The sequence below is a fragment of the Hyperolius riggenbachi genome, chromosome 6 (assembly GCF_040937935.1).
Source record: "Hyperolius riggenbachi isolate aHypRig1 chromosome 6, aHypRig1.pri, whole genome shotgun sequence".
NCBI classification, from domain to species: domain Eukaryota; kingdom Metazoa; phylum Chordata; class Amphibia; order Anura; family Hyperoliidae; genus Hyperolius; species Hyperolius riggenbachi.
Genome location: NC_090651.1, coordinates 8,539,063 through 8,564,025, shown reverse-complemented (window position 1 = coordinate 8,564,025; position 24,963 = coordinate 8,539,063). Strand labels below are relative to the sequence as shown.

General features: G+C 45.3%; 1 protein-coding gene and 1 long non-coding RNA gene across 2 annotated transcripts in view; both read right to left on the bottom strand.

Annotated features, from left to right (window-relative positions):
- Positions 1-3,367: 3,367 nt before the first annotated feature.
- On the bottom strand, positions 3,368-5,116 carry LOC137520647 (uncharacterized). Its single transcript, XR_011021907.1, has 3 exons — positions 5,036-5,116; positions 3,636-3,780; positions 3,368-3,439 (listed from the first exon to the last, which is right to left on the bottom strand). It is a non-coding gene; the product is annotated as an uncharacterized lncRNA (long non-coding RNA).
- Positions 5,117-5,184: 68 nt separating this feature from the next.
- LOC137522013 (multiple epidermal growth factor-like domains protein 6) overlaps positions 5,185-24,963 on the bottom strand; it is a 39,513-nt gene continuing 19,734 nt past the window's right edge. The window contains exons 8-14 of the mRNA XM_068242031.1: positions 13,693-13,842; positions 12,795-12,974; positions 7,970-8,061; positions 7,788-7,865; positions 7,012-7,189; positions 6,401-6,553; positions 5,185-5,426 (exon numbers count right to left, since the gene is read on the bottom strand). Coding sequence (XP_068098132.1) covers positions 5,185-5,426; positions 6,401-6,553; positions 7,012-7,189; positions 7,788-7,865; positions 7,970-8,061; positions 12,795-12,974; positions 13,693-13,842 — 1,073 coding nt within the window. The remainder of the gene's footprint in view (positions 5,427-6,400; positions 6,554-7,011; positions 7,190-7,787; positions 7,866-7,969; positions 8,062-12,794; positions 12,975-13,692; positions 13,843-24,963) is intronic.

Below are 24,963 nucleotides of genomic sequence, written 5' to 3'. Positions count from 1 at the left end.
TAGCTGAATTTTGATTGGCTGTTGTAGGCTCCACCCACATTTCTGAATAATAATCCCAGGCACCCAGTGGCCAATTGTATCAAGTTTGGGAACCCTGCCATGTAAAAAATTAAGTTTCTGGCACCGCCCACTTTTTGTAACCTTGACATATAGTCACTCAATTACCAAGTTTATCAGCTTTGGGATCCTTGGTATCAATACTTTGTATATCTGATTGGCTGTTTGTGGCTCCGCCCCTTTCTGAATTTGAACCCCAGTCACCCAGTGCCCAGCTGTACCAGGTTTGAGGCATCTGCTATTAACAGTATAAGAATGGTTGCAGTTTAAATATTCCCTTTGACAATCAAAAGTTGAATTTTGATTGGCTGTTGTAGGCTCTACCCACTTCCCAAAATCTTAATCACATTCACTCAATGACCAACTGTGCAAAGTTTGACAACCCTGCCATTAACAGTGTAAGAATGGCTGCAGTTTATATTTTCCCAGTAAAATGTGTTTTTGGCTCCACCCACTTTGTGTAACCTTGTCACACAGTCACTCAATGACCAATTTTGTGAGCTTTCAGGTTCCTGGCATCAAAATTGTGTGAATGGAAGCAGTTTATCCAGCAAAGAAATCTGATTGGCTGTTTGTGGCCCCGCCCCTTTAGTGAATTTGGACCCCAGTCACCTAATGACTGACTGCAGCAAGTCTGAAGCCTCTGCCATAAACAGTGTAAGAATGGCAGCAGTTTAAATATTCCCCTTTAAACGCAATAGGTGAATTTTGATTGGCTGTTGTAGGCTCCACCCACTTTCCAAAATCTTAATCTTATTCACCCAGTGGCGAAGTGTGGCAAGTTTGAGAACCCTGCGATTAACAGTGTAAGAATGGCTGCATTTTTTCCCATTTAAAAGGAATGGCTGAATTTTGATTGGCTGTTTTATGCTCCACCCGCTTTTCCTGGATTTGTAACCTCGGTCACCAAGTGACCAACTGTGCCAAGTGTGGGGACTCTGGCTTGATTACTGTGAGAATGGCAACCTTTTACATTTTTTCCATTGACTTGAATGGGTGGAATCTGATTTGCTGTTTGTAGCTCCGCCCAGGTGGGCAGGGGGGCCGCGAGACCCCCAGAACCTATCATCCCAGGTAGTAAGGAACCTGTATACCAAGTTTCGTTCAAATCGGTCAAGGGGTTTTCGAGTGATCGCGGCACATACACACACACACACATACACACACGCACGCACGCACACACACACACACACACACACATACATCCGATTTTATATATATAGATTGTGTATATAGGTTAGAATTGTATGTGTGTGCTTTGTGCTGAAATTACAGCAAGGTACCTGTAGTCCTCCAGCTTGTTTGCTAACTGTACACTGCAACTAGTACTGTGAGCAGAACTGCCAGCTATCTTTGAGTGCCGCTGTGCTGAGTAACTAAGGTAGAAGTTTGTGTACAAATTGGTTGGGTGCTGCGCTGCAGCAGGGTCACATTGTGCTCTAACTAGCTGTATCATACTACCAACATAGAGGACTGTCATTCCTAGGAGTCAATGTATGCTGCATTAGTACGTATTTACCTACTGTACAAGTCCAGCATAGCATTTGTGTTATACTGTGTCCATAGCCCACCTCAAGAAAAAATACCTTCATTTCATTTCATTTTGAAATCTTCACTCAAGAGGCCATATGCAATTAACTTTTTCTCCTGAGTATTTTCCTGGGCAATAATTTTTCATCTTTGATTTAGAAGAAGTTTTCAGCACTTTGCAATGGATGAAGTACCAAAACGTAGTAGACTAAGTATAATCAATATTATTTTGAGAATTTTTTTACTTGTTGTTGGTTTAAAGAGACACTGAAGTCTCTTAAAAATCCTTTTTTTCCCCCAAATATTGTTTAACATATTAGCCCTAACTAAAACGCTGCATCCCCGCTGCTGTATGCTAAATCCCCCCCAAAGTCGCCCTCCCTCTCCCCTGCAAAACCCACGACTTTCTTGGTCGTGAATTTTGCTGCCCTCTACTCTTCCGTGTGAGGCAGAGCTATGAGCTGCAGCTCTGCCTCCATGCACCGTCTATCAGTGGCGGATCTCCGCCTCTCCCCCGCCCCTCTCAGTGAAGGAAGACTGAGGGGTGGGGGAGAGGCGGTGATCCGGGCTGACAGACACGCTGAGAGGCAGAGCTGTGGCTCATAGCTCTGCCTCTCACGGAAGCGCTGCCCGGATTGCCCCCCGGGGAGTTTGGGGGGATTTAGATAGTTTACAGCCACGTGCATGCAGCGGTTTAGTTAGGGCTAATATGTTAAACAATATTTTTTGGGGAAAAAAAGGATTTTTAAGAGACTTCAGAGTCTCTTTAAAAGGCATTTTATTAGCAAGTTTGGAAATATCATTTAGGAGAAAAAGGTAATTGCATATGGGCCAGGGTAATTGGGTGATATTCTACAGATAAGCACCCCAAAGATTACACCTCTGACAGGGGTTGCGCTCTGTCACTATTGTATTGTATTGTCTGGCATCACTTTAACTTTAACCTTTTCAACTGCTTTGCCCTTATATTGCTTACCTAGCAAATTTGGTGGTTCTGACATGCATAGCGGGATTTGATATAAATCTTGAAAACCGACCTAATGACTTTAATAGAATTTGCAAATTAGTTACAATGGAAATTAGCAGAACTACCCGAAGTTCAAACACATTTTTGAGAGACAGAGGCATCCTCCCTGTTGGAGAGGTTTTAATGGGAATTGGTTTGAGACATTTTTGGGCGGCACCAATTGGTGTGAGGATTGTTGTGTGGGTGAGATGGGTTCACTTTGTTATTGTTATTTCATTCGTTGTATTCAAGTTTAGCACTGTAGTGTTTTTATACATTATTTTTTTTTTCAAGGTTTAATTCACCTGAGTGTTCCACCTCTGGATTTGGTATCCGGGATCCTGCAGTACAGTAATACCCTGCGGCACAATCTCCACCGACGATGGTGGCGTTATTGGACATACAGTACTGGCCGGGGTCGCACAGTTTGCAGCCATCAGATGTTTCCAGTCCCAACTCTGAACTGTATGTCCCAGGAGGACAGGCCTTCCAGTCCAGACCTGTTCCCTCAGGACAGTAGTAACCTAGACAGAAAATGAGCAAAAGACCATGTGAACAGGCCAAGGAGGAGATAAGAGACGTGACTAAAGAACAAATGGCAATAGGGAACATGGGAGGTCTGTCCACTTACCTCTTGGACACTGCTGGGGGCTCATCCCTGGCTCACAGTACTGGCCAGCAGGACATACATCACATGCTGTAGCTCCGCTTTGTAGCATGTATGTACCAGGCAGGCAAGGCATGGGACTAGAAGATCCAGTAGGACAGTAGTGGCCAGGTGAGCACTGACCCCCAGAAGGGCCATGACTGGGAGATGAGGTTTTGGATTCACCAGTACAATAATACCTGGAAAAAATAAATGTTTAGACATTTACCAGGTGTCGAAAACAGATTCTTGAATGATGAAAATAGTGCAGTAACATATATCTGAGAGGACAATTGCATTGTCCATTGTATTTGCCATTTCTGAGTTAAGCTCAGCAAAGGGCCACTTGTTTTTGCTATAGCCCAAAGGTATGGAATGGAAAAGGTATCAACTCACCCGGGAGCACATAGCCCAGAAGGGGAGGTTTGCCCAGTGCTGTTGCAGTAATGTCCACCTGGGCATGGCTGGCATTGCTCTTGGCTCCTCAGTCCTTCTGCATCTGACCAGGTGCCTGCTGGGCATGGGATTGGTAAACGTGTCCCTGAAAATAAGTTATGGATGTAAATATACCTGCTACTTCCATCTCAAAAACAGTTCCAGAATTCATCCCTTCCTTTCATAGGAGCCAGGCTACTAAAATGTTAGTACAAGCTGTAATCATAACCCGTCTTATCTACTGTAACTCCCAACTCTACGGTCTACCCAAAACCAGACTAGAACTTTTCACACACCTCTCCTCCCGTTACTCTGAGGCAGTTCCTCTCTTCCAGTCTCTCCATTGGCTACCAATCACAAAGGAGCCAATTTAAACCCTATCTAACAAAGCTCTACATAAGTTACCTTCTTAAATTTACTCCTTAATTTCCAGATACCATCCCTAGCCTTATCTCCTCCCAGGAGACCCTCTTGTCCTCTAGCTTGGCTATCTCCTCTCACTTCCACATCCAGGATTTCTCACAAGTGTCACCTCTCTCTTGGAACTCTCTCCCCCAGCTTGTCTGTCATGCTCCAAGCCTGTAAGCCTTTAAACGTACTCTCAAAACACACCTGTTAAGACAAGCCTATATATTTTTTCTGTGGGTAGCATTGGAGGCTTACTGCCTCACTCACTAACCCATGTCTCCTCCCCTAGTGTCTCCAACCCACTACCTTCTAGATTGTAAGCTGGCGATGGCACGGACCTTCTCCTAGTGTTCCTTATTCTGCTGTAAGTTAGCATATGCAGTGTACATGTCAAGTATTGGTGACAGGGGCGTAGCAATAGGGGTTGCAGAGGTTGCAACCGCATCGGGGCCCTTGGGCCAGAGGGGCCCCAAAGGGCCCTCCTTCAACTACAGTATTAGCTCTCTATTGGTCCTGTGCTCATAATAATCAAGTCTATAGATACTTTGAATATTGGTAATCATTAACAAACTGTTCCCCATCCCCCTCTTGCACCTCTGACACTGTAGTTGTCAATGGCAGATTTTGGTGCGACGTATCAATTGTTACGTATAGAGTGCTTGGGGGGGCCCCATGTAAAACTTGCATCAGGGCCCACAGCTCCTTAGCTACGCCACTTATTGGTGATGTATCATACCACACATCAACTATGTATGTATTTGTATCGCTGGATGCCCTGATTGTACAGAGTTTTGAACATCTCATGCATCTATATGTTTTGTACAATGTACAGCGCTACACAAGATGTTGGCACTATATAAATAAAAAATAAACAATAAAAAATAAACAATAATAATAAGGCCTATGCTTATGCGGAGCCTATGGGAAGGAGGACCTCCCAGTTTCTTGCCTACCTTCAGGGCAGTAGTGGGCAGGCGGGCAGACATCATCTTGTGGGCGTACCTCTACAGTTCCTTCCTTGCACCAATATCCAGGCGGACAATCACCTACAAGACACACATACAATCGTTACACGTCTGTAGCACCAGCCTCAGTAATGGCCTCAGTTATTATCTGTAATGACTCCACCTGTGGGCTCCTCCTGTCCACCACGCTTGCAGTATTTCCCGTGTGGGCACCGTACACAGTCTGTGATGTTAGAGGCGCCATGGCTGGGCCCGTATGTCCCTGGTGGGCAGCCATACTGAGTGCCACGCTGTGTCCCGGCAGGACAGAAGTAACCCGCAGGGCACACAAAGGGCGTGATGTCACTGACAGGCTGCTCTCTTAACTCACAGTAATATCCTGGGCAAAAAGGAGTGAAACAAATCATTAAAGTGAATCTGAACACATACAATGAAAAATCTTCATTCTGTATACAGTTGCTGAAGAAATTTGCTGCTCTGTGTTGTGTGTTTGTTTAACCCGATGTGTCTAGTTAGTGCTTGTCAGCAGCTGTGAATAGACTGCAGGAGAGCACAGCCAAGGCAGCTCTCCCCATACAGTAAACACTGAGGGTCCTTTTCCTTTTTCCAGTTGCTCTCAGTTATAACTGAAAGGACAACAGATTTTCAAAGTAATGTCCATGTTTTCCTATGAATCCATTCACACTGTACGCGGTTTAACTGAAAGATTTTTCATAATGCACTGCTATGGAGAGGAAGAAAAAATGCGTACCAACTGATTAAGTGTAAAAGGACCCTGAGGCTTAACCCTTTCATTGTTCCCTGGAAAGTGAAACCAAGTTCAAACTGAAACTTCTTGTTTTTTTCCCATAAAGGTTATCGTGCTGTGGCTAATCTTTAAGAGCAGAGAGGAATGTCTGAGATTAGTTCCTAGTTCTGACAGATCATTTTATGCATCCAGTGACGTAGCAATAGGGGATGCATAGGTTGTGACCATACCGGGGCCCCTGGACCAGAGGGATCCATTAGGGGCCCTCCTTCATCCATCTTATTAGCTTTGCATTGGTGCTACGCTGGTAATGAAGACCTCTATATGTACATTGCAGAGTGGTAATTCTTAACAAACTGTTTCCTTACTCTAAATACACTTCCCTGACACTGCTCCTGTCCTTGATAAGTTTTGGGGTTCCATATCAATAGAGTGCTTGGGGCCCCATGATAAACTCACACTGGGGCCCCAAGCTCCTAAGTTACACCACTGCATGCATCTAGTGTTCAGAACTGGATGAAGAAACTCAACATGACGAGGAATTAAAGTCAGGATCTGGGTATTCCAAAACATAAGCTGAATGTCCTCTGTGAGGTTCTCCTCACCTGCCTTGCAGAGATGGCACTGGGCTTGCTTCTCTTCACTCTGGTAGAAGCCTGATGGACACGGGGTTGGCTCTGAGCTTCGTTCAGGACAACGATGTCCTGGGGGACACGGGAAGCTGTTGATCAACGCCTGTCCCTCAGGGCAGTAATAACCTGCAAGGAAACATTGAGACTTCACCACAACATCTAAAGTTTTGTAGACCCCAGATGTTCCTTCATGAAAAATCTACAGTGCGTACAAGAGTCCCCCAAAAAGTAGGGGAAAAGGTACTACATCTAAATTCTTTTGAGTTTTTTTTTTTTGTTGTTTTTTTTTTTTTTTTGCTTGTCGCTGGTTTAAATGGAGTATAAGTGACAATTTGTGAAAATATCACAATTGCATATGGGCCTCAGAATCTGAAGAGTAGGGATAGTCAATGACACGCAAATAATTCTGAACTGATACAGGATTATGCAAATTATGTATGCAAATATATGCGGCTTGGAAAAGGACCAATCAAATTAAGGCCTCCTTTCCAAGAACTGTTGACAGGCAGTGAAATGCCTCTCAAACTCTGACAACTGCTCCCTGCTGCCTGCTAACTGCTTCCTGCTGCATGATAACTGCTTACTTCTGCCTGGTAACTGCTTGCTGAGCACACATCTCAACCATTCGTGGAAAGGAGGCCTAAACCTTGGTGGTACTTGATGTTCAAGCAGCATATGTTTGCATACAACATGTACATAATCCTGCATCAACTGCATCTCATTGAGGCCCTTCACCTGCATCTCGTTGACCGACCATCCATACTGAACAACAAGAGTCAAATGTAAGTTCACACCAGCTTCAAGATGCAAACAATTAAATTTATTGCTTCATCAGCACATATACATGACAATTGTTTTGGGGCTGCGGCGGGTCCCCTTCTTCAGACAGTGCAGACAAACGACGTGCAGACAAGCAACGTGCAGACGTCTGAAAAAGGGAACCCGCCGCGGCCCTGAAACAATTGTCATGTATATGTGCTGATGAAGCAATAAATTGAATTGTTTGCATCTTGAAGCTGGTGTGCTAACCTGAACTTACATTTGACTGTTGAAGTACCGGGTGCTTGGGCTAAGCATCCACGGGTTATGCACCCACACCATAGCTAAGGTGTTCCACCTCTGCAATCCATTTGCGTCTACTGAACAGCAAGGAGTGGAAGAAAGAAATTATAATGCAGGATTGGATACAGGAAAATAAAATAATTTAAGAGAGAATCATAGAAAGGCAAAGATGAAGAAGGAGTGCATTTTATAGACGCTCAGATCGACAATTTGTTCTATTCCCCACCTGCTGAGCACTGCCCACTGGGTGATGTCATGCCCGGATCCTGACAGTAATACCCCGGGGGGCAGGGCTTACACTGAGACCCGCTGCCCAAGCCGTAGTCCGCAGAGAAAGTGCCAGCGGGGCATGGCTGAGGATGATGGGAACCGTTTGCTGGAATTTAAAAAAACAAAAGGTTTAAAAAAAATGCTGTCAAAAAGTCAATGTTTTCTTTTTCTTTTTTTATACTTACTGCAAAATGTACCAGGTGGGCACACATTTCCCTGGAGGGCGTCTGTAGGTGTTGGAGTTGTAGTTCCACCAGTACAGAAATAGCCGGCAGCACACTCCCCAGATGGCAAACCAAGACCTTGATGTAAGAAAGAACATGGCAAATTCACCAGAAGGATATATTATTCGAACAATCTATTGGAACTATCCCACTTGAATGAGAGTCACAAAAGATAAGATAAAGGGGTTTATCGATAACTGAACTTAATTCCCTCAGCACCCGAGGATGCATGCCACCCGGGCCAGGTGCCTTATCAGTTTTGATTTTATCTAGTCTTGCCTTCACTCCTTCCTGCATTATTTAATATTAAAATTGGAAGATTGGGGCCCTTTTGCATCTCTATATACAACAACGTTTTTCTTGTAGTCATTATTGATAAGGTGTGAAAATACCACCTAGAGAAAAAAGTAGGAGAAACAGTGAATGGAATAAGGTCCCATCTATCCGCCTTGAGAAAGCCAACATTGACCTGGACTGGATTTGCCATTAACCACTTCATCCTACGGGTGTTTTCACCTCAAGGACGGAAGCAATTTTTCTCTCTCAGTGCTCCACCCATTTATTCGCCAATAACTTTATCACTACTGATCACACTTAAAATGATTTATATCTTGTTTTGTTTTTTGTTTTTACCACAAATTAGGCTTTTTGGGGTGATACTTGTTTTCAGTAATTACTTTATTTTTTATGCATTTTATATCAAAAAACACACACACACAAAAAAATTACAAGAAAAATTTCCTCCAATTACATCCTCTATAGTTTTAAAATAAGCAATGATACTATAAATAAAACCCACCCATCTTATTAGCCAATTGGTCTCGGCTATCACAACATTTAAATTATGTTTCTAGTACAATGTATGACACCAATATAGTATTTGGAAATAAAGGTGTCTTTTTTCTGTCTTGTGGTTTTTTTTTTTATTCCGTCCTTAAAGGGACACTTAAGCCAGGAAAAAAATGAGTTTTACTCACCTGGGGCTTCTACCAGCCCCCTGCAGCAGTGCTGTGCCCTCACAGCCACTCACTAATCCTCTGGTCCCCCGCTGCCAGCTAGTTCTGCTTCTACCAGCCCCCTGCAGCCATCCTGTGCCCTCGTAGTCACTCACTACTGCTCCAGTCCCCCGCCACCAGCTAGTTCTGCTTCTATCAGCCCCCTGCAGCCATCCTGTGCCCTCGCAGCCACTCACTAATCCTCTGGTCCCCCGCTGCCAGCTAGTTTCATTTTTGCCGACAGGCCCGACAGGATGACCCCACCAACAGAGAGCTCTGTTGGTGGGGAGAAAAGGAGGGGGAATCACTTGTGTGCTGTGTTGTGCGGCCCTTCAGCTTGGCCTTAAAGCTGCAGTGGCCAATTACAAGAAAAAGGGCCTGGTGTTTAGGGGGGGGGGTTAAAGTGAACCTCCAGACTAAAAATCTGTTTAGCAGCACTGAAAAGGCTTGGTGTTTCTTTAACAGTTTCACAGCATCAGAACTTTGTTTTTCATACATAAGCCTTATTTTTAGCTACACAAAAGCTTAAGCTCCGCCCCATCAAAGAAAACTGCCCGGGGTTTTTTCCCTGATGCTGTGCAAAGCATGATGGGATTTCCTATGTTCACATTGCCTAGCAACTGGGAGGGGTGATCAGCACACAGGACAGTTGGAACTGTGTCTCGTGCTCCCTGTCACCTCCTTTCAACCAAAAAGATGGCTGCCCTCATGAAATCAAACATTTGCCTGTTCTTTTAAAACAGGGTGGGTGGAGATTATATTACCGATCTATTTTAATTAAAATAACTAATGTAACTTAATGACAGTATGTTTAGGCTGAAGTTCCTCTTTAACACTGCAGTTCTCAAGTGGTTAAGCACATATGGAGACTCTGTGACTTTTGTGGGAAACGTTGGAGCAGGACGAGGGGGCTTTTCTACACCAATCACGGTCGGAGCTTTATTCTTAATATGAGGATAAGCAGTGGTTTCACTGCAAATGTATTGCTGTTCACAGAGCAGATAATTAGCCAGTCACACTAGTATGAATAGTTAATATTTCAATTAACTTTCCCAATTCAGTCACGTAGCTGTCATCCTGACCACTCAACGACCTTTTGTGCTGAATATCTGGCTAATCGAAACAATGACATTAAAGCACTTGCTTGTTCTCTTAAAGTGAACTTAAAGAGAACAACTATATGTGGAATAAGGACTTTTCCTTGCGGGCGGTGCAAGAGTTCGGGTTTATGCTTTAGGGCTCGTTTCCATATGCTCGCTTTTAGCCGTGCATATGGAAATGGGATCGCAGGGACATCAGAGAATACATAGACGGCACTGACTGATGTTTCCATTCACCAATAAATCACAGCGCATGGCTGCATGCATTTTGGGTCGACTGCATCCGCAATCCTCTCAGTATAATGAATGGGATTGCAAGCGCCGCCCCCCCGGGGAGTCACGTGACGCAAAGCAGAGTCGCGCTGACAAATGGCTCCTGCATTGCATATTGAAATTAGCCCTCAAAGAGTACCTGTAGTGAAACAAAAAGGAGGCCTGGGGATAATCCAGATGTTTCCCCGCCCCCCTCCTCCTCGCCGCTCAAGCATTGAGACGCCCCCTTACGCTAAGTACACACCATACAATTTTGTGTACAGTAAAGAGTGGCTGAAAAGAGTACTGGTTAAAGGGATACTGTAGGGGGTCGGGGGAAAATGAGTTGAACTTACCCGGGGCTTCTAACGGTCCCCCGCAGACATCCTGTGCCCACGCAGCCACTCACTGATGCTCTGGCCCCGCCTCCGGTTCACTTCTGGAATTTCTGACTTTAAAGTCAGAAAACCACTGCGCCTGCGTTGCCGTGTCCTCGCTCCCGCTGATGTCATCAAGAGCGCACAGCGCAGGCCCAGTATGGTCTGTGTCTGCGCAGTATGCTCCTGGTGCCATCAGCGGGATCGAGGATGCGGCAACGCAGGCGCAGTGTTTTTCTGACTTTAAAGTCAGAAATTCCAGAAGAGAACTGGAGGCGGGGCCGGAGCATCGGTGAGTGGCTGCGTGGGCACAGGATGTCTGCGGGGGACCATTAGAAGCCCCGGGTAAGTTCAGCTCATTTTCCCCCGACCCCCTACAGTATCCCTTTAAGGTCTCTGCCTTTGACATGGGAGACCAGGGTTCATATTCTGACTAGGGTCAGTACCTATTCAGTAAGGAGTTCAAGGCAAGACTCCCTAACACTGCAGGGTGGCCTCCTGAGCGTGTCCCAGTGGCTGCAGCTCTTGAGCGCTTTGAGTCCGACAGGAGAAAAGCGCTTTATAAATGTTCGGATTATTATTATTATAATAAGATGGTTCAATAGATAATTTCTGTCATGTCCGATATTACTCTCGACCACTTTAGCCCTCGATTTCTCATAGAAGTGAATGGAAATATAAGAGAATTGAGAATCCAGCTCCTATTAACATGTGCAGCCCTCATGTCTCCCATTTAACTAGACCATTTTACCATGTGCAGATAGTATGTCACCAACTCAGCAAGTGCAGTTATTATGTCACCAACTCAGCAGGTGCTGCAGATATTGTGACTCTAACAAGTCTTTGCGGGACAAAGAAGCATACCCAGGTGACAACCTGACATCCAATTGGGCAACAGTGAATGATTGGAAGCCAGTGAATGACTTCTGGATTCCATGTGAAAGGGTGGAGTCAGCACTGCTATTCTATATGTGGCCTGCCAATTTTTAAAGATGCAGCAGTCCGCGTCTATAAGTAATACATTTAGGGTTTTACTTCCCAGTTATGTTATTTAGGGGTAATTGACTGCCTACTTTTTGTTTGAGATGAAATGCTGCATAACTATGCGGTATGGGAGGGACAGGCAATTCATCATCAAGATGTTTGTGTGTGTGTGTGGGGGGGGGGGGGGGGGGATTGGGCGGGACGCTGCATGATTGTGAATTTCATTGTATACTATTTCATCATTATAACGTATTTGGGGAGATGACTCATAATTAGTTTGAATAGGCAGAAAGGCTTGCATAATCACTGTATTTTGTTAGAGAATACTAACTAATAATGTTGCTTTGGGAGAGGTACGCTGCATAATTATGCTGTTTAGGGGTTTATTTAAATATTTGTTTATGGAGCACTCTGCCTACTTATGTTATTTGGTGGAAATGCTGCCTGATTTGAGAGGACATGCTGCTTAATTATGTGATTTGGGAGCCAACATTCTAACTATTTTGTTTGGAGAACATGCTACTACCGGTAATTATGGTTTTTCTTTTTGGAAGACACAGTGCTGGCTGATGTTATTTGGGGCTGACAAGCTGTCTAAATCTTGTGTGGGGGAAATAAATGGTTAATGGTAATCTAAGAAGTGGTTGTTGTGGAAAACAATAAATGTGGCTGTCTGTACAGTAATTAGGGGTGATATTGAGTTACATCTCTGCTAGGCTGATGTATATCTCACTCTTCCAACTATCTGTCAGAACCATGCTTAATTTTCACCACATTGTGCGTACCAAACCGCGCATTTCCTTCTATACTGGTTCCCAGGGATGTTCCACATCTTCTCGGGTCCTAGTAATACTCCTGAGGAGTCCTGACGAGGAATGAAACTTCACAGAGACAAAGTAAAGGTATGTAGCTAAACATGCTTCAGAGAGGACACAAATAACACCTTTACTTTGTTTCTGTGCAGTCCCATTCCTCGGATATTCCCATTTCCTGCCCATAGATTGGCTAAGCCTGATTCACAGGAGAACATACATTTTACTTAAAAAATAAGTGATCCCAAGTTCTGTTAAAAGCTAATTTAAATGAATAAACCAAACACCTACCTGCCTCCTGACAGTACCACCCAGGAGGGCAGGAAATTGGCTCAATGGCCCCTCCAGGGCAATAAAATCCCGGGAGGCACTTGCCCCCTGTGCTGGTGGCAGGACACAGGCAGTTGGCACTGGTATAGTTGTCCAAATCAAACGGCTGAGGAGTCCAAGCCGCAGAAACACAAAACCACCCTGCAGAGAGAGAGAGAGAGAGAATGCATGTAAGAGGTCTCCGAGAGGATCAAAAAAAACATCCCAACATTGCGGATCATAGAAAACATTCCGACATTGCGGATCATAAAAAACATCCCGACATCACTACACAATCCCCTCCTCCCCTCCCTCCCTCCCCACTTACCAGGGTCACCCTTCCCAGACACAGCTCCTCCCCCTCCCTCCCCTCTTACCAGAGTCACACTTCCCAGACACAGCTCCTTCCTCTCCCTCCCCTCTTACCAGGGTCACACTTCCCAGACACAGCTCCTCCCCCTCCCTCCCCTCTTACCAGCGTCACACTTCCCAGACACAGCTCCTCCCCTCCCCACTTACCAGGGTCACACTTCCCAGACACAGCTCCTCCCCCTCCCTCCCCTCTTACCGGGGTCACACTTCCCAGACACAGCTCCTCCCCCTCCCTCCCCTCCCCTCTTACCAGGGTCACACTTCCCAGATACAGCTCCTCCCCCTCCCTCCCCTCTTACCGGGGTCACACTTCCCAGACACAGCTCCTCCCCCTCCCTCCCCTCCCCTCTTACCAGGGTCACACTTCCCAGACACAGCTCCTCCCCCTCCTCTCCCCTCCCTACTTACCAGCGTCACACTTCCCAGACACAGCTCCTCCCCCTCCCGTCCCCACTTACCAGGGTCACACTTCCCAGACACAGCTCCTCCCCCTCCCGTCCCCACTTACCAGGGTCACACTTCCCAGACACAGCTCCAAGCCCCTCCACTCCACAGTAATGCCCCGAGGGGCAGGGCAGGCAGCTGTCCAGGCTGTGAGTTCTCAGGTCAGGGTTGTAGTAGCCACGAGGACAGGGGAACTGAGCCCCATGCTTTGTCCCTGAAACCGAAAAATACCATCAGTCACCACAGCACACCTGTGACATCCCTGATCTACAGCAAAAAAAATAAATAAATAAAATCGCAGTTTCCATTTGAGTTATGAGTTGAAATTACGACTATATATATAATTCGCGGTTAATAGCAAAGCCCGGTATGTGCTAGAAACACCAAATTTGAAGGGTATGTTAAGGAGTACAGGCGGGAACAAGAAGAATTTTTATTTAAAAAAAAACCTTTTCGTTTTTGAGATAACTTATGTTAAAGTTAGAGGAAAAAAGTTGTTATTTAAATGTAGTAAAATGACAGATATATCATCATGAATATAAATGTATACATTTTTTTGCAAATGTTCAGAGTATGGGAAATTAAAAAAAAAATGACGTGGGGTCCCCAATCTGGCTAGCTCAGCCTTCATGGGGGGCAAAGGGTTAAAGAGGCCCAGGAGGGGGGCGACCTAAGTCATTTTTTTCATTTCCCACACTCTGAACATATACAGTATATATATACAGTGGTGTGAAAAACTATTTGCCCCCTTCCTGATTTCTTATTCTTTTGCATGTCTGTCACACTTAAATGTTTCTGCTCATCAAAAACCGTTAACTATTAGTCAAAGATAACATAATTGAACATAAAATGCAGTTTTAAATGATGGTTTTTATTATTTAGTGAGAAAAATAACTCAAAACCTACATGGCCCTGTGTGAAAAAGAAATTGTCCCCTGAACCTAATAACTGGTTGGGCCACCCTTAGCAGCAATAACTGCAATCAAGCGTTTGCGATAACTTGCAACAAGTCTTTTACAGCACTCTGGAGGAATTTTGGCCCACTCATCTTTGCAGAATTGTTGTAATTCAGCTTTATTTGAGGGTTTTCTAGCATGAACCGCCTTTTTAAGGTCATTGTGAGAATCTGCTCAGCTGCCTGTGCAGACAGGCAGCGTTTTGACCACTGTTCACGTCTGCATTCTGCAGGTCTCTTTAAGAGAGACCTTCTGTCAGTTCTGCAGCTTGCTGCTGAGGAATTTGCATACGTTCGTTATGCAAATCCCCTACCTGCTTCCTGTGATGACTAGCAGTATAAAGGTTGGGATTACCCACAGTCCTTTGCTGGTCATTCCTTCAGGGTTTGTAGTACACACTCCTAGAGAGTGTCAGCCATGCTACTTCTTGTTGAAGTTATCTTAGAGTAATTCCTGGAAACTGTGCTAGGCAGATTTCCCTAGTGCAGTTAGGATTGTTTATCTGTTTTGTTTGTCTGTTGCGATTGTCTTGTCCCAGCGGTGGTCGATAGGAAGTCGTTCTGATCTCTGTTCTTGGAGCATAGCTGGTGCAGAGGTTGCTACCAGCTATCTCTTCTGTTCTGCCTGTCTGGATCGCGCTAGCCACTTTTCACTAGCGCTGGGGATCCTTCTGTTCTGTCTCCTGGGATCGTGCTAGCCAATTTTTGCTGGCGCTGTGGATCCTTCTGTTCTGTCTCCTGGGATCGCGCTAGCCACTTTTCGCTAGCGCTGGGGATTCTTCTGTTCTGTCTCCTGGGATCGCGCTAACCACTTTTCGCTAGTGCTGTGGATCCTTCTGTTCTGCTACTCTGTACCTGGATCGCACTCGCTTCTCGCTAGTGCTGTGGATCCTATCTCTCGCTTGTACCTGTTTTCGTGTGTCTGTCTTGTCTGCTACGACCGCTTGCTGGAGGCTCGGTGAGGTAACCGTTAAGCAAGCATTCGCGTCCTCTGTTTCATGTTTGTCTGTCGATGGTTAGTTAGGCGTGCTTGTCTCTATTGTGCTTATCACGTGGAGACCACGCATAACCGCCTGCACTGTTGCGCATGAGTGCGGTGTTCGCGGTTAGCTAGCGTTTGTTATTTTCCGCATCTCCTCATTGTATGATTTGCTGTGCCTTTGCTACTCTCGTGCTCCGCCTTGCTGTAGCCTTGTGTCACGTCTGGCGATCGCACCTCTCGCGATCGCGTTCCTGCTTCTTATCTGCTGTGGTGTGTGCACAGTCGCGGGTTGGCGACTAGTTTTATGCACACACACAATCTGTCTCTGTGCTCACTCTCAATCGCTTCTCTTGCGATTGCGTTTCTTCCCTCCGTACAATTCCTGTCTGGCGTGTGTGGTAGGGCAGAGGAGCTGTTCCTCTGCACTCCACAGCTCCACCTGCCGACAGGAATTTCCCTCTGCAGGTGCATAGCACCTAGCCTGGGTGTCCTCAAATATACGCTTGTGGAGGAAATCCGCCGCGTCAGCGCACGTCTGGTGCGCTGACCACGGAGACGATTCCACAATCGTTACAAAATGACCAGCCCATCCAAAATTCCCAGGGCAGAGGGAACCTTTGATTTGCTTCAGATGTCATTGCCTGAGACAAAAAAAACGTATGTGGATCCTATTATAGGTAGGATCGCACACTATATAAAAGCAGTTAAAAAAAATCGGTGCTCGTCCCTGATCCCCACCCATATGGGGATTATCTCGATACCGGGTTATTTGAACCGCCATTTGCCTCATGGGAAATTGGGGCCTTGGTGGAGGAATTTGATTTGGATTGGAAGGCCTTTTGCGATTTTTATATCGCAAAAAGCGAGGATATCCTGAATGATTGTCTCGACTCTATGTACTTTTTGATTGATTCTGGTGAATGTGACGAATGTATTGTGAATCTGGTGATTTATGTGTGGGAAACCATTTTGGACGAATTGCGCACACACACCAACCAATTACTTTCAATAAAGAGACACCATTGTCACATGATCCTTCCTGTCTTCCTGGGGTAAAGCAAGTGAGTTTAAGCACTGTGCGACCTGAGATGAATGAGTGTGCCTCGTTTGTGGACACCTGTGTGAATTCTGATGAAGTTTCTCCCGTTTGTTTGGAGGTTGAATCTGTGAGATCTGATGCCTGTTTCTCAGATGTTCCTGCCGATTGTGATCGGCGTGGGTGTGTCAGTTTTGTCAATGATATGTGGGATCCCTTGTCTTGTAAAAACAGATCTTCTTCTCCCAGTACTACTTTAAAGAGAACCCGAGGTGGGAATTACTTTTACTATTGGGGCACAGAGGCTGGTTGTGCGCACTAAGACCAGCCTCTGTTGCCCCATCGTGTGCCTCCATGTCCCCCCTGCGCGCCGCTATACCCCCCGCATTGCTGGCTGTGTCGCCAGCTCAATGTTTACCTTGCGCTGTCAGTCAGCGCTGCTCCCCTGCCTCCTCCGCATCGGCGCCACCCGCCGCGTCACTTCCCTCCTATCAGCGGGAGGGAAGGGACACGGGCGGGTGCGCCGATGCGGAGGAGGCAGGGGAGCAGCGCTGACTGACAGCGCAAGGTAAACATTGAGCTGGCGACACGCTGCGTGTCGCCAGCAATGCGGGGGGTATAGCGGCGCGCAGGGGGGACATGGAGACACACGATGGGGCAACAGAGGCTGGTCTTAGTGCGCACAACCAGCCTCTGTGCCCCAATAGTAAAAGTAATTCCCACCTCGGGTTCTCTTTAAGATCCTCCATCTATGATCTTGCTATGGGGAAAATTCCCAAACTATGCAGTTTCAAGAGTAACGGTAATGTGATTAATAAAGTTTCTCATGTTGTTGTCACAACTCCTTCTTCTAATATTGTTCAGTATGAATGCTCAGACCTAGTCAGGTGTGAATGGGAGCCCCCGTTCCAGAAGAAGCAGCTCGAATCGCTGGTGTATGAATTGGAGAACGATTCAAAGTCGTTTTGTGAGTACTACATTGCCAGAAGTGAGTCTGTCTTGAGAGCATGTACAAGTTCTGCTTCTGCCTTAAGAAATGGAAAGGGGTGTGAATTTGACTTTGTGAGTCCGCTGATTTGTATGTGGAAAATGATTCTGAATGAACAACGTGTACTTCATTCAGTTGATGTTTGTAAAAGCACATTGTCAGCTGGCGTTTCTGAGATCCAGCAATCCAGCCTGGAGACCTCTGAATCCCTGTCTTCGAAATGTCCACTTTCGCAATTGACTGCGATCTTGGATTCGCAAATTTTGCGTTCGGACTCCTCGGATTCGACATCGTTAGCCGAGTCCAAGAGTGAGACAGCGCCTTGGGTTTGTGAACCTGATACTGAAGCACCTTTGCTCTGTCCAGAGAAGATGTCTCTGAGCCTGCCCTGTATCATGAATAAAGACATTATGTCCACTCGCATTGACATTTGCGAGTCTGATTCTGAAGAAAGTATTGACTCTCCACCCAGTACTCTGGATGAGTCAATATTGCCTTGTACAATATCTCCTGCAGTGTCCCTAGAGGCTCGTTTAGGTATTGCTGCTATTTTCACCTGTTTTTCTGCACTTTTGGAATTTCAAGCTAGTTTGACTGCTACGCAGAATTCTGGGTGCAGTGAGATTAAAGTTAGGGAGTCAGTGTGTGGTCCAGTGAATATGCTTGTACATTCCCCTCATGATTATGAAATTCAACCTCAGTTTATGGTGGAACCTTCCTTGGGACATCTGCCCTGTTCACAAGATAAAGTTCCAGTTTTGCCCTGTAACATGGATAGTTCAGAATCCTTCCTAGAAAACTTGGAAAATGATGTTCCTGAGGTCTTGTTTGATGTTCTGGAGGTCTCCGAGTTCCTCCCAAAGGGTGCAGAACTTGTAGGAGATGTCTCCTGCCCCCCAAGTCCTTCTGAAGGGTTGCCCTCTTCCGTAGGCATTACTGCCTTGCTGGCTACCTTTTCAGCTCTGATGGAGCTTCACTCATATGTAGTCAATGATGATATTATTGTCACAGAAATTTCTGAATTTATATCCGAGTCTTCTTTTGACAGTCCAGTGCCGGTGACCTCCACTCATGATGATTCTCTGTCCGGTACTGGTTTTGGTCTTGTCGTGCCGGACTCTGAGGTTGGCAGTTCCCCAACATGTCCTGAGGTTTCTCCTGTACTGGTGTACCCCAGTGTGCTCTGTGACCCAGAAAGCCCAAGTGTACCTCGGTTACCAGCGTACTCAGATGCTTCCTCGGTGGAGACATGTTCTGATTTAGCCTGCCTGCTTGCATGCCCAGAAGTGGTCCCTGAAAGTCCTGATCTTGATGGGTGTCCTGCTAATTCTGAATCTGGAACTGTCATAGGTTCCATGGGGGTGCTTGGTAGCTCTCCATGTGAGCCTGGTGAGCGTTCTGGCTTCTTGGAATCTCTGCGGAGCTTCAAGGCGTTCTGGGAGATTCCGAGAGAAGTTTTGCTTGGTACCCTGAATATGATCAACAGCGGCTTTTGTTTTGAAAGAGACACTTCGAACAGGTTTTGTGGCAGATTTGGTATTTTCGGACGCTCCTTGGAAGGTGGTGGGTATTGTCTGGAGGGTGTCGATGGCTTCTTCTCTGGCGTTCACAGTCCTGATGGGTGTTATACTGAGACTGGTAGTACTGATGGGCATGTTTCAGTGGCTTCTGTTTCCGATGAGGTCGGTTTCGGGTGGACTGACTCTGGAATTGGACCTTGTCGGGCTGCCCCGACCTTCATGAGTCTTCTGTTAGTGTGGTTTGGAGATATCAGTTTTGAGGGTCGTCTGGAATTCGACCCTAGAAGGGGGGGTACTGTGAGAATCTGCTCAGCTGCCTGTGCAGACAGCCAGCGTTTTGACCACTGTTCACGTCTGCATTCTGCAGGTCTCTTTAAGAGAGACCTTCTGTCAGTTCTGCAGCTTGCTGCTGAGGAATTTGCATACATTCGTTATGCAAATCCCCTACCTGCTTCCTGTGATGACTAGCAGTATAAAGGTTAGGATTACCCACAGTCCTTTGCTGGTCATTCCTTCAGGGTTTGTAGTACACACTCCTAGAGAGTGTCAGTCATGCTACTTCTTGTTGAAGTTATCTTAGAGTAATTCCTGGAAACTGTGCTAGGCAGATTTCCCTAGTGCAGTTAGGATTGTTTATCTGTTTTGTTTGTCTGTTGCGATTGTCCTGTCCCAGCGGTGGTCGATAGGAAGTCGTTCTGATCTCTGTTCTTGGAGCGTAGCTGGTGCAGCGGTTGCTACCAGCTATCTCTTCTGTTCTGCCTGTCTGGATCGCGCTAGCCACTTTTCGCTAGCGCTGGGGATCCTTCTGTTCTGTCTCCTGGGAATGCGCTAGCCACTTTTTGCTGGCGCTGTGGATCCTTCTGTTCTGTCTCCTGGGATCGCGCTAGCCACTTTTCGCTAGCGCTGGGGATCCTTCTGTTCTGTCTCCTGGGATCGCGCTAGCCACTTTTCGCTAGTGCTGTGGATCCTTCTGTTCTGCTACTCTGTACCTGGATCGCACTCGCTTCTCGCTAGTGCTGTGGATCCTATCTCTCGCTTGTACCTGTTTTCGTGTGTCTGTCTTGTCTGCTACGACCGCTTGCTGGAGGCTCGGTGAGGTAACCGTTAAGCAAGCGTTCGCGTCCTCTGTTTCATGTTTGTCTGTCGATGGTTAGTTAGGCGTGCTTGTCTCTATTGTGCTTATCACGTGGAGACCACGCATAACCGCGTGCACTGTTGCGAATGAGTGCGGTGTTCGCGGTTAGCTAGCATTTGTTATTTTCCGCATCTCCTCATTGTATGATTTGCTGTGCCTTTGCTACTCTCGTGCTCCGCCTTGCTGTAGCCTTGTGTCACGTCTGGCGATCGCACCTCTCGCGATCGCGTTCCTGCTTCTTATCTGCTGTGGTGTGTGCACAGTCGCGGGTTGGCGACTAGTTTTATGTACACACACACAATCTGTCTCTGTGCTCACTCTCAATCGCTTCTCTTGCGATTGCGTTTCTTCCCTCCGTACAATTCCTGTCTGGCGTGTGTGGTAGGGCAGAGGAGCTGTTCCTCTGCACTCCACAGCTCCACCTGTCGACAGGAATTTCCCTCTGCAGGTGCATAGCACCTTGCCTGGGTGTCCTCAATTATACGCTTGTGGAGGAAATCCGCCGCGTCAGCGTACGTCTGGTGCACTGACCACGGAGACGATTCCACAATCGTTACAGTCATGCCACAACATCTCAATAGGATTCAGGTCAGGACTTTGACTAGGCCACTCCCAAGTCTTCATTTTGTTTTTCTTCAGCCATTCAGAGGTGGATTTGCTGGTGTGTTTTGGGTCATTGTCCTGCTGCAGCACCCAAGATCGCTTCAGCTTGAGTTGACAAACAGATGGCCGGACATTCTCCTTCAGAATTTTTTGGTAGACAGTAGAATTCATGGTTCCATCTATCACAGCAAGCCTTCCAGGTCCTGAAGCAGCAAAACAACCCCAGACCATCACACTACCACCACCATATTTTACTGTTGGTATGATGTTCTTTTGCTGAAATGCTGTGTTACTTCTACGCCAGATGTAACGGGACACGCACCTTCCAAAAAGTTCAACTTTTGTCTCGTCGGTCCACAAGGTATTTTCCCAAAAGTCTTGCCAATCATTGAGATGTTTTTTTTAGCAAAATTGAGACGAGCCTTAATGTTCTTTTTGCTTAAAAGTGGTTTGCGCCTTGGATATCTGCCATGCAGACCATTTTTGCCCAGTCTCTTTCTTATGGTGGAGTCATGAACACTGACCTTAATTGAGGCAAGTGAGGCCTGCAGTTCTTTAGATGTTGTCCTGGGGTCTTTTGTGGCCTCTCGGATGAGTTTTCTCTGCGCTCTTGGGGTAATTTTGGTCGGCCAGCCACTCCTGGGAAGGTTCATCACTGTTCCATGTTTTTGCCATTTGTGGATAATGGCTCTCACTGTGGTTCGCTGGAGTCCCAAAGCTTTAGAAATGGCTTTATAACCTTTACCAGACTGATAGATCTCAATTACAGTACTTTTGTTCTCATTTGTTCCTGAATTTCTTTGGATCTTGGCATGATGTCTAGCTTTTGAGGTGCTTTTGGTCTACTTCTCTGTGTCAGATAGCTCCTATTTAAGTGATTTGTTGATTGAAACAGGTGTGGCAGTAATCAGGCCTGGGGGTGACTACAGAAATTGAACTCAGGTGTGATATACCACAGTTAAGTTATTTTTTAACAAGGGGGGCAATCACTTTTTCACACAGGGCCATGTAGATTTGAAGGTTTTTTTCTCACTAAATAATAAAAACCATCATTTAAAACTGCATTTTGTGTTCAATTATGTTATCTTTGACTAATAGTTAACGGTTTTTGATGAGCAGAAACATTTAAGTGTGACAAACATGCAAAAGAATAAGAAATCAGGAAGGGGGCAAATAGTTTTTCACACCACTGTATATAGATAGATAGATAGATAGATAGATAGATAGATAGATAGATAGATAGATAGATAGATAGATAGATAGAGATATATATAGATATAGATGTAATGAATTTATATACAAAACTGCATTTCATTAGTTATGAGTCCATTCGGAATTACCAGTCGAATCTGAATGCAATTACAGGGGCATTTGAAATCACCAGTCAAAAATTCAGAATTTGGTTGTAAGACCAATTCATATTTACAGGGCCGGAGCTACCATAGGAAAAAATAGGCAATTGCCCCAGGGCCCCAGAGCCTGTAGGGGCCCCCAAGGTGTCCCTCCCCATCTTAACTGTTGCTCCCCAGGGACTCTGCAGAGTCTTTGGCAGAGTAGCGTCTCATCTGTGCTAGCGGGCAGGTGAGACACTACACTGACATAGACACTGCAGAGGTCCTAGGGAGCACAGTTAAGTTGGGAGGTGTTTGGGGGGAGGGTCAGCAGCCAGCTCAGGGGCCCAGGAGGGAAATTTGGCTGCAACAAAGGGCCCCTAATGACGCTTTTTGGTCGGGGGGTGTCTGTTGGGCGGGCCCCCAAGCTAATTTTGCCCTAGGGCTCAATTGTAACTTGAACCGGCCCTGCATATTTATGAGGGCGTAATGAGCATCCCTGTTTATTAGTATCTCATTGACAATGTCTAGGACAGATGCTCCCACTCCCATTGGTCAGTAGCTGTGCCCCCCACAGGACAGAAGGACCGTTCATTCTCCTTCCAGTCCTTGCATTCCTGCTCCATGTTTGTTCTCTTATTATTTAAAGTCTATTGTTACAGTAATTAGTATTCAGTATGAACATTAAGTATTGAAAGCGCTGATGTTGGCGATAATTGCTCAGTTTCATTATTATTTCAGAACACAATTTTTTCATTTATTTTATTACAGAAGAACATTTAAATAAAATATTCAGCCATTATTGTTGTGCCGGGAATAATATGTGCGGAGAGGGAAAACGTATAACTGCTCCGATCCGAGTCTGCATCACGCGTTTCATAGAGAGACTTTTATACCGATGCTGCTTGTAGTTCTGGAAATATCAGATAATACTCAGAATTATAGAGAAGAAGAATACGAAACCGACTCTTTCCATTACACACAATACAAGGCAAATACACAATGCAGTGAAACATATGGAGGGAAAAGGCCATAGTCTTGTACCTGTCTTTGGAATACTTATACATTAGGAGGCTATGCAAATGTACATGCAGCAAGAGAGCTGACATCTCCTGCAGCACATTACAGAGTACATAGTCATGTCACTAACTGTCCTCAGAGGAGCTCACACTCTAATCCTACCATAGTCATAGTCTAATGTCCTACCATATTATTATTATGTATTTATATAGCACTGACATCTTCTGCAGCACGTTACGGAGTACATAGTCTTGTCACTGACTGTCCTCAGAGGAGCTCACACTCTAATCCTACCATAGTCATAGTCTAATGTCCTACCATATTATTATTATGTATTTATATAGCACTGACATCTCCTGCAGCACATTACAGAGTACATAGTCATGTCACTGACTGTCCTCAGAGGAGCTCACACTCTAATCCTACCATAGTCTAATGTCCTACCATATTATTATTATGTATTTATATAGCACTGACATCTTCTGCAGCACATTACAGAGTACATAGTCATGTCACTGACTGTCCTCAGAGGAGCTTACAATCTAATCCTACCATAGTCTAATGTCCTACCATATTATTATTATGTATTTATATAGCACTGACATCTTCTGCAGCACATTACAGAGTACATAGTCATGTCACTGACTGTCCTCAGAGGAGCTTACAATCTAATCCCTACCATAGTCATAATCTAATGTCCTACCATATTATTATTATTATTATGTATTTATATAGCACTGACATCTTCTGCAGCACATTACAGAGTACATAGTCATGTCACTGACTGTCCTCAGAGGAGCTCACAATCTAATCCTACCATAATCATAGTCTAATGTCCTACCATATTATTATTATGTATTTATACTGACATCTTCTGCAGCACATTACAGAGTACATAGTCATGTCACTGACTGTCCTCAGAGGAGCTCACACTCCAATCCTACCATAGTCATAGTCTAATGTCCTACCATATTATTATTATGTATTTATATAGCATTGACATCTTCTGCAGCACATTACAGAGTACATAGTCATGTCACTGACTGTCCTCAGAGGAGCTCACACTCCAATCCTACCATAGTCATAGTCTAATGTCCTACCATATTATTATTATGTATTTATATAGCAGTGCCATCTTCTGCAGCACATTACAGAGTACATAGTCATGTCACTGACTGTCCTCAGAGGAGCTCACACTCTAATCCTACCATAGTCATAGCCTAATGTCCTACCATATTATTATTATGTATTTATATAGCACTGACATCTTCTGCAGCACATTACAGAGTACATAGTCATGTCAGTGACTGTCCTTAGATGAGCTCACAATCTAATCCTACCATAGTCATAGTCTAATGTCCTACCATATTATTATTATGTATTTATACAGCACTGACATCTTCTGCAGCACATTACAGAGTACATAGTCATGTCACTGTCCTCAGAGGAGCTCACACTCGAATCCTACCATAGTCATAGTCTAATGTCCTACCATATTATTATTATGTATTTATATAGCACTGACATCTCCTGCAGCACATTACAGAGTACATAGTCATGTCACTGACTGTCCTCAGAGGAGCTCACACTCTAATCCTACCATAGTCATAGTCTAATGTCCTACCATATTATTATGTATTTATATAGCACTGACATCTTCTGCAGTACATTACAGAGTACATAGTCCTGTCACTGACTGTCCTCAGAGGAGCTCACACTCTAATCCTACCATAGTCATAGTGTAATGTCCTACCATATTATTATT